Source organism: Lipomyces arxii (assembly GCF_038497795.1).
Source record: "Lipomyces arxii strain Phaff 12-163 unplaced genomic scaffold V1512scaffold_19, whole genome shotgun sequence".
NCBI lineage: Eukaryota > Fungi > Ascomycota > Lipomycetes > Lipomycetales > Lipomycetaceae > Lipomyces > Lipomyces arxii.
The window spans coordinates 102,339-116,577 of record NW_027117718.1 but is presented as its reverse complement, the minus strand read 5'-3'; the positions used below and the strand labels follow the sequence as shown (position 1 = coordinate 116,577).

The 14,239-nt window shown below is 42.5% G+C and overlaps 5 protein-coding genes across 5 annotated transcripts; 1 reads left to right on the top strand and 4 right to left on the bottom strand.

Moving 5' to 3' along the window:
• Positions 1–533: 533 nt before the first annotated feature.
• On the bottom strand, positions 534–3,164 carry V1512DRAFT_254756 (uncharacterized protein; the record flags this gene model as incomplete). The annotated part of the gene is made up of 3 exons (XM_066914786.1): positions 534–1,093; positions 1,141–3,039; positions 3,110–3,164. 3 exons carry the CDS (start codon positions 3,162–3,164, stop codon positions 534–536), a joined length of 2,514 nt encoding a protein of 837 aa, XP_066769933.1.
• Positions 3,165–3,476: 312 nt separating this feature from the next.
• V1512DRAFT_266573 (pyridoxal phosphate-dependent transferase) lies at positions 3,477–5,409 on the bottom strand. The gene is made up of 4 exons (XM_066917120.1): positions 5,012–5,409; positions 4,763–4,927; positions 3,862–4,719; positions 3,477–3,814 (listed from the first exon to the last, which is right to left on the bottom strand). The coding sequence occupies exons 1-4, from the start codon at positions 5,165–5,167 to the stop codon at positions 3,683–3,685; spliced, it is 1,311 nt and encodes a 436-aa protein (XP_066769932.1). The 5' UTR covers positions 5,168–5,409; the 3' UTR covers positions 3,477–3,682.
• A 2-nt stretch (positions 5,410–5,411) lies between these two features.
• V1512DRAFT_266570 (myosin-like coiled-coil protein-domain-containing protein) lies at positions 5,412–7,473 on the bottom strand. The gene is made up of 5 exons (XM_066917119.1): positions 7,163–7,473; positions 7,073–7,110; positions 6,973–7,024; positions 6,647–6,921; positions 5,412–6,592 (listed from the first exon to the last, which is right to left on the bottom strand). The coding sequence occupies exons 1-5, from the start codon at positions 7,269–7,271 to the stop codon at positions 5,543–5,545; spliced, it is 1,524 nt and encodes a 507-aa protein (XP_066769931.1). The 5' UTR covers positions 7,272–7,473; the 3' UTR covers positions 5,412–5,542.
• A 25-nt stretch (positions 7,474–7,498) lies between these two features.
• On the bottom strand, positions 7,499–8,725 carry V1512DRAFT_229049 (3-oxo-5-alpha-steroid 4-dehydrogenase-domain-containing protein). The gene is made up of 2 exons (XM_066913909.1): positions 8,413–8,725; positions 7,499–8,360 (listed from the first exon to the last, which is right to left on the bottom strand). The coding sequence occupies exons 1-2, from the start codon at positions 8,651–8,653 to the stop codon at positions 7,705–7,707; spliced, it is 897 nt and encodes a 298-aa protein (XP_066769930.1). The 5' UTR covers positions 8,654–8,725; the 3' UTR covers positions 7,499–7,704.
• Positions 8,726–9,371: 646 nt separating this feature from the next.
• On the top strand, positions 9,372–14,072 carry V1512DRAFT_249358 (SNF2 family N-terminal domain-containing protein; the record flags this gene model as incomplete). The annotated part of the gene is made up of 5 exons (XM_066914609.1): positions 9,372–11,867; positions 11,919–11,975; positions 12,025–13,016; positions 13,063–13,494; positions 13,544–14,072. 5 exons carry the CDS (start codon positions 9,372–9,374, stop codon positions 14,070–14,072), a joined length of 4,506 nt encoding a protein of 1,501 aa, XP_066769929.1.
• Positions 14,073–14,239: the final 167 nt, after the last annotated feature.

The following is a 14,239-nucleotide window of genomic DNA, read 5'->3' as shown; positions in this document are numbered from 1 at the left end:
TTAAAGAACTAAATACATTGTCCCTCTCCTTGAGTCCTAAAAACGGCTATCTTTTTAACCCTAACCTGGCCATTGATGCATCGTACGACTTATCCGAGAACTCGGAACCAGAATATTTAAGGTCTCGGTGTATTTTATATAATAACTTGATAAAATTCTATATTAAATGATATGACATTTTCTGTGAGTTAATTTCCTAGACAAATAAAACATTAATTGTTGGTTCTGCGTACAGAAATTGTTCTTTTCTTTGTTTCTCTTCGCATTCGTATTCGCACTCGCACTCGCACTCGCACTCGCACTCGCATTCGTATTCGCCACATGTAGTTTCGTCTTCACCGAGTCGACATCCTCTGTTACATACTACCAAATCTAACAGCGTCTACCGTTGTAACTCATTCGCTCGTACTCGGCTTGCACCCGAACCAGAGTAAATAGCGGACTCTAACGACTGAGCCATTTCCTCACATATTCTCAAAACTCATAAATTGCACTTTTTATCGTTACGAAAGAAAATACACCCAAAAAAATTCTTATTCGTCATCGTCCTCGTCATCATCCATTGGCGGGTCAATCAACTGTACACCCTTAAACCTGCTCTCAAGATTCGTAGAAATAGACTCGTCCTCACCGACTAAATGTCTTACAACCACCGGCGTAGCAACCTTATCACTTGGATTCGAATCCTCCTCGTCGTCGTTGTCGTCGCCGGTAGCATCAGTAAGCACTTGTACATCACTGTCCACCGGCTCACTGTTGTCGATTTGATGCTCAATCAGCTCGGCGCTTAAAAATTCAGGCTGCGTTGTTGCCACGCTGGATGCGATCGGCAGTCTATTTCTTGACGACGGAGTCAAGGTCAGATTCATCGGCTGCGGACTGGGCAACCGTAATGTCGACTCCTCGACTCCATTCACCGGTGGCGTCGCAGGCATAGACTTAGGCTGTCTTTGTCGGCCAGAAACTTCATTCTTTCGACGTTCTTTGAACTCTTTGAATATATAATCTGTATGGTGGAGCAAATCCAACACAAGCCTGTACGGATGTGTGTCACCAACGGTCTCTCTGCTTTGTAATTTTGGACGATGAATGACTACAATACATTAGCTCTATACACAAACCAAATTTCATTTGCCTTACTTCTGGCAAATTCATGCGCAAGTTCACGAGTGTAATTCTCTGAAGCACTAAGAGTTTTTAAGAAGTTAGATAAATGAGCAAGAAGATCATGCAACGTGTTTAATGAGTGATCATCCACTTTCTCAAGTATAGTCACGAGCGGCGCCAACAAACTTTCGTTATCGTTAATCCTCTTATCCACGTCCGATGATCGTTGGTGATAATACTCTTTAAGAGTATCGTACTGCTTCGCTCCAACGAGCGAGTCGGGCAACTCTAAAAAGTAAAGTTTCAACGCGTTCGCAATCACAAGCGGACTGTACGACTCAAGCAAATCCTTAATTGCGCCAGACTCAGGGCCACGAACAGACCACGACACTTCATTCAGCTCTTGACGCAGCTTGTGAATGTCTGTCAACGACACATAATTAATCCATACGTTCTCTCGCTCAGTATCGTCCTTAAGCCCGACGTACCGTTGATCCAAATGTTTCAAAATCGCAACCACAATGTACGGTATCGGCCTCTCTTCGTCATTCAGTCTGATAGACAGAGGAACGCCGTAAAATTGCTCCAAGTTGTTTCGCTTATACGAGGTCTTGTAGTACTTGACCTGAGGCGCAAAAAAACCAGTTTGGTATTCCTCATTCATGGAACGCAAGTCATATTCAGGCGAAATGCTTTCCTGCAACTTAACAACCACGTCAGTAAAGTGCCGCATTCTTACGACAGAATTGTCCAGAATTCCGGCAAGAAGGTTCAAGTGATATTTAATGACTTCAATTCGTTGAATCTCATGCCCCTTCACGAGTCTAAACTGATTCATCAAGATCTCCTCAAGAGTGCATCGGACTATATCCAGATTGCGAATTAGAACTCTGTACCGTACTTCGGCCTCCTTAAGTTCTCGTTCAAGTCGCTTTTTTGTTGATTCCTCGGGTCTTTGCTCGCCATTACCGTTCACAAAATTTAAAAGTGTTTCTTGAATACCGCCAATACTTTCTCTAGAGACCAGAGTGGGTCTGAGGCCAGCCAATACAAACGCCTCCTTCTGCCACTGATAGAACTTCTTCGAGCTGTTGAGAAACTCGTTACCTAATCCAAGGACAAATCGGAGAAACCCACTGTCAACAAGATCCTGTCCGAACTCCTCTGCTGCCGCCACCGTTCTTGCATTCGTCTTGTTCAAGATCCAGTGCGTGATTGAGTCACCACTCGAACAATCGCGATACGTTCCGATGATTGACTGTTTCTGATCACCCCTCGGAATCGACCTTATCATGTCACCCAGCAAAACACCAACTTGCTGTCTGTTGTATTCAGCACCGCCAATGCTGTACATAATATCGGCATCGGTGTCATAATCGACGTCGAATCTCGGCAAAGAATTCTTAGAACCTGAAGGAGACGCTGCCGAATTCCTGGTTTTTTCGTCGGATCCCTGCTGCTGTTTTTCAGCACTGATCTCTTGGTTTGCCTCGACTGAACTTTGTTTCAGGTAGCGCGCTAGAGCGTTGGACTTGGTAATCCACACTTTTTCAGCATTGTCTGTCTCTATCTTGAGCTTCTCAAAGTTCTTCAAATTTCCCAGAGCATATTGATGTAACCGCGTCACTTCCTCCTCGTGGCCATTCAAAAACTTCTTCAGAGGCCTTATTGCTTGCTCCTTCACGCTTTCACAAATCTGAGCATGCGCTTTCGCCTTGTCTGAAATTTGGTACACTAAACCTTCGTATGCTTGACGTAACGTCGCACCTCGATCATGCTTAAACCCTTTGGCCGACGGCTGTAACGAGCCCTCTGAATTCTGCAAGCTGACGCTGTATGCTTTTTCGGCATGAGCCAGCTGAGTCATCAAATTAATGATCTCGCGATTTTCTTCAAATTCTTGAAACAGTTTGTTATACAAAACATCGAGACCTATGACAAATTAGCCTCTATCCTCTCCAGCCCGGCCAAGCAAGATAGAATCCGGCAAAAAAAAACGTACCAGTTTTATAGTCCGGAGTCCAAAACGAACCACTAAAAACAGCAGAGCTCAACATTCTGAATTGAGTGCAATAGATTAATCAATTGAATGCGGGTCAAGTGGGAATCCTACTGCACCAGTTAAAACGTACGTAAAAGTCGGTATTTGAAAGTGAGATATTTACTGCAAGAGCTTCCACAGCTTCCTATAAATAACAATACAGATCTCTAATGTAAAAACAGATCAATTGGGCACGATTCCTACGCATAGAAAAGACGGACCATGCAATTAAGATTGATCTTAAGATTGATTTGAAGAAAGGAGGCAGGCACAAGTACTAGTCAACTCGTGCGTACCGGAGCTTGTAGGTCTATTATGTTATTATGGTGTCTAATATCCCTTCAAAGGTCTCCCAAAAACGACCCCTTGAAAGTTGACTATGTAACTTTTTTATTTCTTCACTTTTTAACTATAGAAAACTGTTCGAAACGAAAAGAAATCAATTAATTCATAGCTTACAATTGCTGTGTCAATCGCTTCTCACGCATTCTACACATAAACTTCAATATGTCTGCCATTTTTTTGTCTTCATACTCAATGCTCAATCTTTGCTGTGCCCAGATCAACAATACTCGACTTGAGAATCGCGATACCCTTCTCAAGATCTGCTTCTGTAATTACCAGTGGTGGTGCAAGCCGAATGATGTTATCATGAGTTGGTTTCGTCTAGTGGTTGTTAATACAGCATTAAGAATTCTATCATTTGACATTACCAATAAGCCTCTTGACTTAAGCAATAGGCAAAGATCCCATGCTGTTCTTCCATTTGCTTTTGAGTTATCGATTACAACCGCGCATAGCAGTCCTTTTCCTCGAACTTCCTGAACCACGCCACCTTCTAATTCTTTCAAAGAGCTCTTAAACCTATCTCCCAAAACTTGCGCTCGCTGGACAAGCTTTTCCTCTCTGACGACTTCAAGCGCCGCAATGGCAACAGCGCTGGCAAGTGGATTCCCGCCAAAGGTCGAGCCATGAGTGCCGGTTTCGATACAAAGCATGATCTCTCGCGACGAGAGCACTGCGCTGACAGGCAAAACTCCTCCTGACAACGCTTTTCCTAGTAGTACAATGTCCGGTTGTATGGCATAATGGTCACTGCAAAGCATTTTGCCTGTTCTGGCAATTCCTGTCTGAATTTCGTCGCAGATCAACAAAACGTTATGCTTCTTGCAGAGCTGGGCGACCTTGGGAAGATAGTCGTCATCTGGAACAACCACACCTGCTTCACCCTGTATTGGTTCAATTAAGAAACCCGCGACTTTGTCTCCAATTGCGTTGAGAGCTTCTTCAAGATCTTCAATGTGGTTGAATCTAATCAGTTTGTTCGTTCCTGGAACAATTGGCCCAACGTTTCGAAGATATGGACCGTAGTTTGTTCTAGCTTCGGGATCAGTGGACATTGAAATAACTCCGAGCGTTCGACCGTGAAAGTTGTCCGCGGCACTAAAAATAATGCCTTCGTTTTCTGGAATTCCTTTTTTTAAATAACCCCATTTCCTTGCCAACTTCAGACCAGTCTCAACAGCTTCAGCACCAGTGTTCATAGGCAATACCATTTCATAACCAAAAAACTGTACAATTAGTATAACAAATGTCATTCAATCGAAATCATACTTCTGTAATATATCGAGCAAACTTTGGAAAAACGTCGTTAGAAAAAGCGCGGCTACTAAGAGTCACCTTCTGTGCCTGCTCAATCAAAGCACCAATGATCTTTGGATGACAGTGTCCTTGGTTTACTGCCGAATAAGCTGACAGAAAGTCAAGATAGTCATTACCCTAGGTACATTAATAACGCTGCTCGCCAATATAAAATCCTTTGATCCAATGTCCCAATGAATCTGAATTTAAAAAATAACATACTTCAGGATCCCAAACATGAGCACCACTGGCACAAGAAAAAACAATTGGTAATGGGTGATAATTGTGAGCAGAATAGGCCTCTTCGTACTCAAGTGCTTGTGATGTGGTGATCTCTTCTGACTGCGGATTGTACAAATTCGTGCTTTCAATTGTCATTGCGAAGTTCTTACTAGCCCAGTTTGACTTAAAAATATAAAATAAACAGAATTCTCCAAGCTTTTTATTGTTTGAAGAAAAATAGAAATACTTTTGGAAGTAGACTTCGTTCAAGATGGGGTGGTGATACCAAGTAGAGTTTGGATCATCTGCAGCCGTCAGATTAAAGTTTGCGTCGGTGGCGTTCAAGACAACCGTGCAAATCCTCCTGCATATACGTAGCGCACCTCCATCATTACAAGAATAAAAGTAGCAGAAATAACATTTAACGCTACAGACGTAAATTATTATGCAGATGTACATACTGTGCGGCTCATTTTCAAAACACAGAAACCTTAGCAACTGTTAAAACTATATGAAGGAATCGTTAATAAACTACCCGGCCTTTCGAACCTGCTCCCGATACGTGACGCTGTCTATGTGCATTTGATGCTCACCGCCTTCCACAATGCCGTTGAGCCAGCCTTGTTTGCCAGAACTAGCACTTTCGACAGCAGACGGACCATAGGCTTGTGAGTGTTGTGAAACTTCGTTACCTTGGTTAGAGCCGGAAATGCCTTCGCTCTCCACATCATGATCTTCGCTCGCAGCATCGTATCCGTCATACACAATGTCTTCGTCTTTCTCGTCATACTCTTCATCATCGTATTCGACATCGTCATCATCATCGTAAGATTCGTGCAATTCACCTTCAAGCTCTGTTATTTTGTTCTCCAATGCAATCCGTTCGGCTTGTAAGGCGCGGCACAAATTTTCCAACTTGATCATGCGTTTCTTCATTGTTTCAGCTTCCTTTAACTGCACAGCGCGCTCATCTGCCATTTCCAAAACATTTTTATTCATGATTTCGCTCTTTTTTGTCAACAGCTTATTTTCCTTCTCTAGCTTTTTGGTTTTCTTGGTCATCTGCTCCATTTCGTTTCTAAAAGTCAAAAAAAGATCGTTTGAATTGTTGAGCGTCTCTTCAACTTGTCTAAACTTCTCTACATAAACATTCAGTTGTGATCGTAATTCCATTTCGGTCTCCTGAAACGTAGATGCCTGATCTACCAGTAATTTTGTGGCAACAGCATGAGAGTCAGCAATTTTTTTCTGTCTATCGTATCTTGCCATATAAACTTGAACCTCGAGATCTTTCATGCGTAAGACCGACTGAAATTGAGTGTCCCGAAGATCATACTGCTCGAAAAATGTTTTCAGTTTGTCCTTCAATACGTCGTCTTCATAAATAACTTCTTTTAACTTTTCTTCTTTGTGTGCTGCCAACTCGGCTTTGATATCACAAATTCTGGATTCAAAGTCTGCCTTTAGTTCCCTGTTATGTTCTTCCACTTTTGAATTGAAATCTTTGATTTTATTCTCACATTGCTCAACGAGTTCTTCACGTTTAGCTTTCTCCAGTCGAAATTTGGTCTCGCCTTCCTCCTACAATATGTTAGCGTCAACTTCTACGACGCACTCCAATACACAGCTTCATACTTCGATTCTCTTATTTTCTTTTTGAAGTTCACGGCACAAACTCTCTAACTTTTCTCTCATTGTCACGGCCTTTTTTGTTTCCATCTTGGCAATCTCCTTCTCTTTCTGCAAAAATTCTATCCGTTTTTTAGACTTGATATGTTCCCTCTCGAGCCGTCGCATTTCATGAAACAGATCACTATACTTCTGCTGTAGTATCGTGATTTTGCCTATGTAATCTTCGTGGTTATCGATAAGACCAGCCAGTTCCTTGCTTGCCTTGCGAGTAGCACGTGCTATAAAAGTTAACACGAATAACATAGACCAGCTAAGTGTAAACAACTAACCAAGTACAGTTTCCTCTTCATCTTCCTGCTGCGCGACGGCAAAATTGTTCAACTGTACTGTGAGCGTCAGTTCACGCGGTTAAACTAAACTATATAGTACCTCGTTTTCATTCATTTTATACGTTGTAGCATTCTTTGCTGCTGCCGTGTCAGCTTTAAAAGTACCGACATATGAAATCATTGAACCTACCAGACTTGCTATTCCTAACGGTAACAGCGGCCGTGAGTTGGTCGATAAATGCAGGATCCTGTGATAGATCGTCCAAATTCGCTAGGGCAGCCACGGAAGCTGAAGCCATTTCCTCCCTCCACCGATGTGTAAATGCTAAAACTAGTTCCTTCCTAGTTCCTCAAGCAAACCTCTATATTTGCTGCTGAAGTCTGCTTAATTGCGTCCAAGCGAAATGCTAAAAAAGTTTATACTAGAAAAACCGAATTTTCGGTGCATGGTGCGAAAGAATAAAGCAACCCTTGAACCTGGTCACGTGCATTTTCTGGGACATTTTGACTTGACCGTGGCCATTTGCAATAGATTTAATTGTTTAAAAAAATACAGGGAGGAAGCATTATGTTATTACTAAATAGGAACCTTTCTAGTTATCGTATCATCAGTCAATGTGTGGCTTCTGATGTGACTGCTCAGCCAACTCCAAGCGATGGCCACAAGATTTGCCAGAAAATAATGTGTACAGCACGAGATCCCATTTTTGCCATATGATAGTTATTTTTTGTCTAAATGACAAACGGAATCATAGCCTTTCTGTTTCGGGGGTATTTGTCACCAAACTCCCTTTTGTACTGCGCATGCTTTTTAAGAGACCAAACCAGCATGGTCCCACTGCCGACGATGAAGAAAAGCAGCGCTGCCCAGCTTCTCGTAAACAAAGTGACCGCAAGCCAGCCAAGCGATTCAAAAAAGTAGTTTGGAAACGACACGTACGTGAAACCGTATCCAAACGGAATCTTCCGAACTCTTGATCCCCTTGGTCTCAGAGACGCAACAATGAGATGGGTAATGAAATTTGAAACCTCTGCATAAATCCATAACCCGATCAATCCATAGAACAAGTAGTTTGGAAGATCTGGCACTGAGTTGGGCTTGTAGACAAAGTACCCCAAAGAAACTCCGGACAGGAACCAGTAGTGTGCCGAATTCTTAAATAAATTGAATAATGGCATAGTGCCATTTGAAAATCTGTGGACAAACGCAGTCTCGAGCTCACGCTTTGCGAAATGAAGCATTACCATATAGAAAGTAGCCTTCTGAGTTGCCGTGTGCTCAAAAGTACGTCCGTAAATAGCACTTTGACAGTAGTAGAAGATTAGATGTAACAGAATTGGACCGCCGTACTCAGCATAAAACACTGTCTGCCATCCAATTTGAAATCCTTCATGTCGTTAATATCATGACCCTTGTAATATCAAAGAGACAACACTTACCTAAGTCTTTCACATACACAATTGAGTTGTCTTGCAAGTCATACTTTTCCAATGGCGTTCCAGACACAAGTAGAGTGTTGTCAATCAAAGTCAATCTGATTCTCTCCGGTCCTAGATGAGTAGCCTTGCTAATAGCTTGGGTTAGATCCTTAACGGTGCCCGAGGTGTCGAGCTCCAAAGTAGATGGAAGCCTGCTAATTTTCGCTTTTGGCGACTTTGTTCTTAAATTAATAGTAACCATTGCTAGCTGATAATAAATCCAACCAAAAGCGATCCGTTGCAATCGATACTGTAGACTGGTCAATTGCTGCAGTGCTGGTTTGAATTGGGTCGTATGGTACGAACAGCTCACGTACATTGTTGAGCTGTCAGCAATAAATGGGTTTAGTACCGAACTGGGAGCAAAATTCGTTGCTAATTACTGTTTACTTTTTCAATGCGCGTTTTCATTCTTTTAACATTTCCAAAAATAACGACTGCTTTATCAAATTTCACTAAAATATTTTAACAAAATTGCCTTTCGAGGTCTGGAAATTTGGTGTGTGCAGAAGTTTGTCGTTTGGTACTGTATATTCGCCAGCATTATAAGAAACACGTCCTGACGCTCTTCAACGTTTCAGGGAGTATTAATATTAGCTTATTTCAGATACTTACATATTAACTACTTGTAACACTGAGTGAGCACTGATTGACCTCTTAATGAGGTTGATTAACAATAACTAAATCAAGCTTGAGGCCTTCTAATGGAATGGGGTTAGGGTATTATGTACGACCAGCATGTAAAAACGAAAGCTGCAACTTTCACATGAAATATTACCTGAATATCGATTTGGTGATTTTGGCAGGTTGATTGTCAATTAATCGCTGAATTTCGGCATTGACTGTGCTGGCTCGTAGCTAGTAGTAGCTTGGTGGTAGCAGTTTGCTTGGCTTAAGACTGTGGATTAGATGGGGACACAATGGCTTCGAGCGTGTTTAATATTCCAGCAGAGTTGATTAATGAAGCAGATGCGAGTGTAATCTCCCGCAATCTCAAGCAGCAAATATTGGGCGTCAATGGACAGCGTGGTGCCAAGCGACAGCGTACGAGTAGTAATGGAAGCTTTAGTGTTATGAACGAAAGCGAGCCAGACAGCAGCAGCACAAGTTCCAACAAAGACTTTGTATTGTTTCGAAATACGGTAGATTTGACTCTACCATCGCATTTTTGTAAGGAAATAGCAAGCACATTGCTGGAGGCTACTGGAGGGGATAAAGTTCAAGAAGGCAGTTATAAATTCCAGTGCAAATATCAAGTGAATAACGTCAAAAAGCAATTGAAGGTTGTCACAGCGAGCAAAACTGTATTAGAAGTTGACCTTAAAGACTATGGCCAGCTTCTAAATGATTTTCAACTTTATACCTCCATTATGTCAAACAGAAGGTTGTTGTTCTCTGGTAGTCCTTTGAAGATGAGCAACTATGAGTACATTGTACATATGTCATCGGTATCAGACGCAATCAAACTTGAATCTCAATGTCAAATAGTCTTGGACATCTCTGCTTCACTGCCTTCATCAGCTATGCCATCTATCTATGCGACAGAGCTGACTGTTCACCCTTTATTTGGGCAACTTCTACATAGAGCATTTCCTTCGCTACCCATTGACAGAATCAGTCGTTTGATTCCGGCAAAAGAGCAAAGGTCCTACCCAACGGGCGCCACTCGTGCCAATGTCAAGGTCACTCCTGTTCAATTTTACCAGGCAATATGTAACCACAAATTTACTACCACACCGCCAATTATTCAACATCCAAAACTTACAACCTCTTTACTTGACTATCAGCGAGAGTCAGTACAGTGGTGTCTGGAACAAGAAGGAAAGCGAATTGTCGACGGCCGTAACCTGGTAGACGTTGACGAGCAAACGATTAAATTTCCGCCATGGGGATGGAGTGAAATTACTTCTGAGCGAGGATCCTGCTGGATTGCGCCGGAACTAGGACTCATATGCAATGACGAAGCTCAGCTTCGTGCCGACTACTTAGAAGTAGCAAGGTCTGGTGCAAAAGCTTTGCTTGCTGAAGAAATGGGTCTGGGAAAATCGCTTGAAACTATTGCTTTAATTCTACTGAACCGAAGACCGGAGGCTGATATTGGCCAACCAGCTGTTGACCTATATTCTGGTGACACGGTGACGAAAGTTCGAACGACGCTAATTATTAGTCCTGTTACTATCCAAAAGCAATGGATAGAAGAGATGCAAAAGCACGCCCCTACACTAACGTATTTTGTGTACAAAGGTGCATGGAATCAAACGGAGAGAGTTTCGGCGGACATCCTCAAAAAGTATGATGTGGTTTTTACCACATACACGGTCATTGCACGAGAACTGCACTACACGCAAAAACTTCCAAGTAGAAGTATGCGGAGTGAATCAAAGTACGAGGTATTCCGAAGTCCTCTGATTCAGCTTGAGTTCTGGCGTGTCATGTTGGACGAGGTTCAGTTAGTCGAAAACGGTGTTGGCAATGCAGCACAGGTCGCAAGAACGATTCCGCGATTTCATGCATGGGGTGTCTCGGGAACTGCAATTCGAAACGAGTTATTGGACTTAGCTGGGCTGTTGCAATTCCTCAGATTTATTCCATACATTTTTGGACATCAGTCTTTAACTTGGGGGCGATTGTGTAACTCCCCAACTGAGTTTTGCTCGTTTTTTAATCAGTTTAGTATCCGGCATACTAAGGATATGGTGAAGGATAGCATTGATCTGCCTCCACAAAGACGCATTGTACTCACAATCCCATTCTCGACGGTGGAGGAAAACAATTATCGACATTTGTTTCAAGAATTTCTTGATGACTGCGGTTTCAAACCTGACGGAACGCCTTCGAGAGAGGGTTGGGATCCTGCAGATGAGCTACCAAAAATGAGCAAATGGCTCGGTAGGTTGCGGCAAACTTGTTGTCATCCACAGATTGGTACGGGTAATCGTCGTGCACTTGGAGGTGGTCCTTTAAGAACTGTTAATGATGTGCTTGAGGCGATGCATGAAAATGCTTTGTCGCAAGTTTTGAGCGATGAACGATTGTATTGGAGTTCAAAAATTCAACGCGGTCAAGTCTTAGAGCAGGATAAACACCCGGAAGAAGCTCTAGCAATTTGGGCCGAAGCTTTAGAAGGAATTCGTAGTGTTTTGACAGCGTGCAGAAAACAATTGAATGAAGAAATTGAACGACAGGAAAAGTTTAAAGTGAAGTCTGAAAGCCAATCAAAGACAATCGTCGTCAATCAAGAGCCTGTCGAGGTGACTTTGGAAGAGCAAGAAGAACGGCAGATGCACACACAGCTAAACCGAGAAGAATTGGAGAGTCATCGAGGCAGGGTTCAGTCTGCGAGATCTAGAATCAGGGTTTTTTTGGAGTTGGAGCACCGCTGTTTATTTTTCGTTGCTAGTGTTCACTTTCAGCTGGTAAGTATTGTGGGGATTTTGTTTGTGCCGCAACACTAAATGTGAACTTAGGAGCATAAAGAACTTGAAGATGAATATTATAGTCTAGCCGAGAAGGTCAGAAGAGAGGTTTGTGATGAGTGTTTATTATTTTGATACGAGCTAAACTTTTTTCAAGTTATTGCAAGAATCTGAACAAAAAGCACAACGGCTTATGAATACTCTTGCGTCAATGGCAGAAAAGCAGGATTTTGCAGTTATCCCTGAGATAGAATCTGTTGAAGATCCCGAATTTGGCATTGAAAGCAGATCTATTGTTAGCCGTTTTCGGGAGTTGTCGGGGATATTAAATGAGCAGGCTGGTCTTCTTGATGAATGGCGCGAGAAAGTAGTTTCTTTGCTAAGTCAAAATCTTGTTGATCGTGATGCTGAACCAGATGGTGAAGAGTACGGTGAGTCGCTGGATGCGCAGGAAGAGTGCTTTTCATATCAAGAAGCTATCCGTCAAGTGCTTGCCGATAGGAACGAAGCCGTAAACGGTGTTAGAAACAATCTTGTTGAGTACGACATTGAGCGAGAAAATCAGCTCGACAAACGAACCGAGATGGCAAAGATGCTTGTTGACCAGCGTAAAAAAGTCAAACCTTCACCTGAGCTGGGAAATTTTAAGCTGGTGCACGATGAAATGAGGCGACTCGTTATGCAGTTATCATACGAGTTTGATGACGCAATTGGTGCTACCAGGCATAGATTCCAAATGGAACTAGAGATTGCATCTTTGGAAACTGAAAAAGTCAGAAGGGCTATGGTGGCACAGAAGAAATGCTTGGATCAATTAAACAAAGAACAGCTATTTTTCCGATCGATCTACAACGCCCGAATTGAGTACTACAAACAGCTGCAGCAGATCTCTGACGGTGTTGCGGAGTTTGTTCCCAAGGATGCCGAAAAGTATCCCAAAACTGCACTGGCACGTGAGAACAAAATTTTGAGTCGGATTGAAGCTTCATATGCAAGATTGCGGTATCTTGATCATTTAGGTAATTCGGTCAAAGGAAATGCCGGCACCGTACCCGAAAGTGAACGGACGTGTGTCATTTGCCAAAGCACGTTTGAAATTGGATCTTTGACTGTTTGCGGCCATCAATATTGCCGCGATTGCATGTTAGAGTAAGTTACTGTGAGGGATGCTTCGCCCGGGGACTAACAATTTTAGATGGTGGAAGTTTCATAAATCGTGTCCGATATGCAAAAGAAACTTGAAAGCACGAGACATTTATAATATCTCATACAAGCCTGCGGAGATTAGAGTTAATGAAGAAAAAACACATTCAACGCATCATTCGAATTTGTCACGAGCAATCTACTCCGACATGAGTGAACTGGCTCTTGACAAAATCAAGGCAATTGAACTGTCTGGCTCGTATGGATCCAAGATTGACATGCTACTTCGCCATATGTTGTGGTTGAAAGAAAACGAACCTAACGTGCAAGTTGTTGTGTTTTCTCAGTTTACAGAATTTTTAAATCTTGTCGGTATGGCGATGTTGATGCATGGAGTCCGATATGCAAGTACGGACAGAAACATGGACGAATTTAAGAGAGATTCCGATGTGACCTGTTTCCTGTTACACGCCAAATCGCAGTCGTACGTTAAGCTATTGCATGATTTAGACAATTTGCTAACGACATTTAAGAGCTGGTCTGACTTTGATCAATGCAACTCATGTCATTCTTTGTGAGCCGCTGTTCAATACTGCGCTTGAGCTGCAAGCGATTTCAAGAGTTCATCGTATTGGCCAAACAAGACCGACTACAGTATGGATGTATGCTATTGACGGCACGGTTGAGGAATCGGTTTTGTCGCTCACCACGAAGCGCCGCTTAGCACTTTTGCGGCAAACCGACGGTACTAATTCTGGCGGTACGACTCCAAGCCGATTGACAGAAGCCAAGCTTGATATCAGCAACTCGATTGAACTGCAAAAAGCATCTGGGCGAATGGTCAGCAAACGCGACGAGGGCGAGGTAGTACCGCAAGAAGAACTATGGGATTTGTTTTTTGGAGATCTGGCTTCAGTTGAAGTTCATAAAGGTAGGGAGATGCTGTCAATGGCATTGTCTGGGAATGATAGCGACGAAGTAGATCCAGTGGCTTTAGAGTATCGTCGATTTATGGCTGAAGATGCTGCGAAGCAGCGGATCAGAGAGAAGCAAGACGAATAAGTGTTTTTTTTTTTTTTCTTTTTTTTTTTTGAAATAAATTATTTGTCTAATATTTGGTGTTAATTGGTTTGTAGTAATAATATAATGTACTCACAATAGCTGAACTCTTTGAAACAAAGAAGTAATTGGCAAGATGCCTAAAAGAGCGCACTGGTACAAACACCTCA

Coding starts and splice junctions, on each gene's coding strand:
- V1512DRAFT_266573 (XM_066917120.1), bottom strand. CDS start 5,167: ATGACAATTGAAAGCACGAATTTGTACAATCCGCAGTCAGAAGAGATC. Junction 4,928..5,011: donor CTCATGTTTGGGATCCTGAA/GTATGTTATTTT, acceptor TAATGTACCTAG/GGTAATGACTATCTTGACTT. Junction 3,815..3,861: donor TTAAGTCAAGAGGCTTATTG/GTAATGTCAAAT, acceptor AACAACCACTAG/ACGAAACCAACTCATGATAA.
- V1512DRAFT_266570 (XM_066917119.1), bottom strand. CDS start 7,271: ATGGCTTCAGCTTCCGTGGCTGCCCTAGCGAATTTGGACGATCTATCA. Junction 7,025..7,072: donor ATAAAATGAATGAAAACGAG/GTACTATATAGT, acceptor CTCACAGTACAG/TTGAACAATTTTGCCGTCGC. Junction 6,593..6,646: donor AAGAAAATAAGAGAATCGAA/GTATGAAGCTGT, acceptor AACATATTGTAG/GAGGAAGGCGAGACCAAATT.
- V1512DRAFT_229049 (XM_066913909.1), bottom strand. CDS start 8,653: ATGGTTACTATTAATTTAAGAACAAAGTCGCCAAAAGCGAAAATTAGC. Junction 8,361..8,412: donor TGTGTATGTGAAAGACTTAG/GTAAGTGTTGTC, acceptor AACGACATGAAG/GATTTCAAATTGGATGGCAG.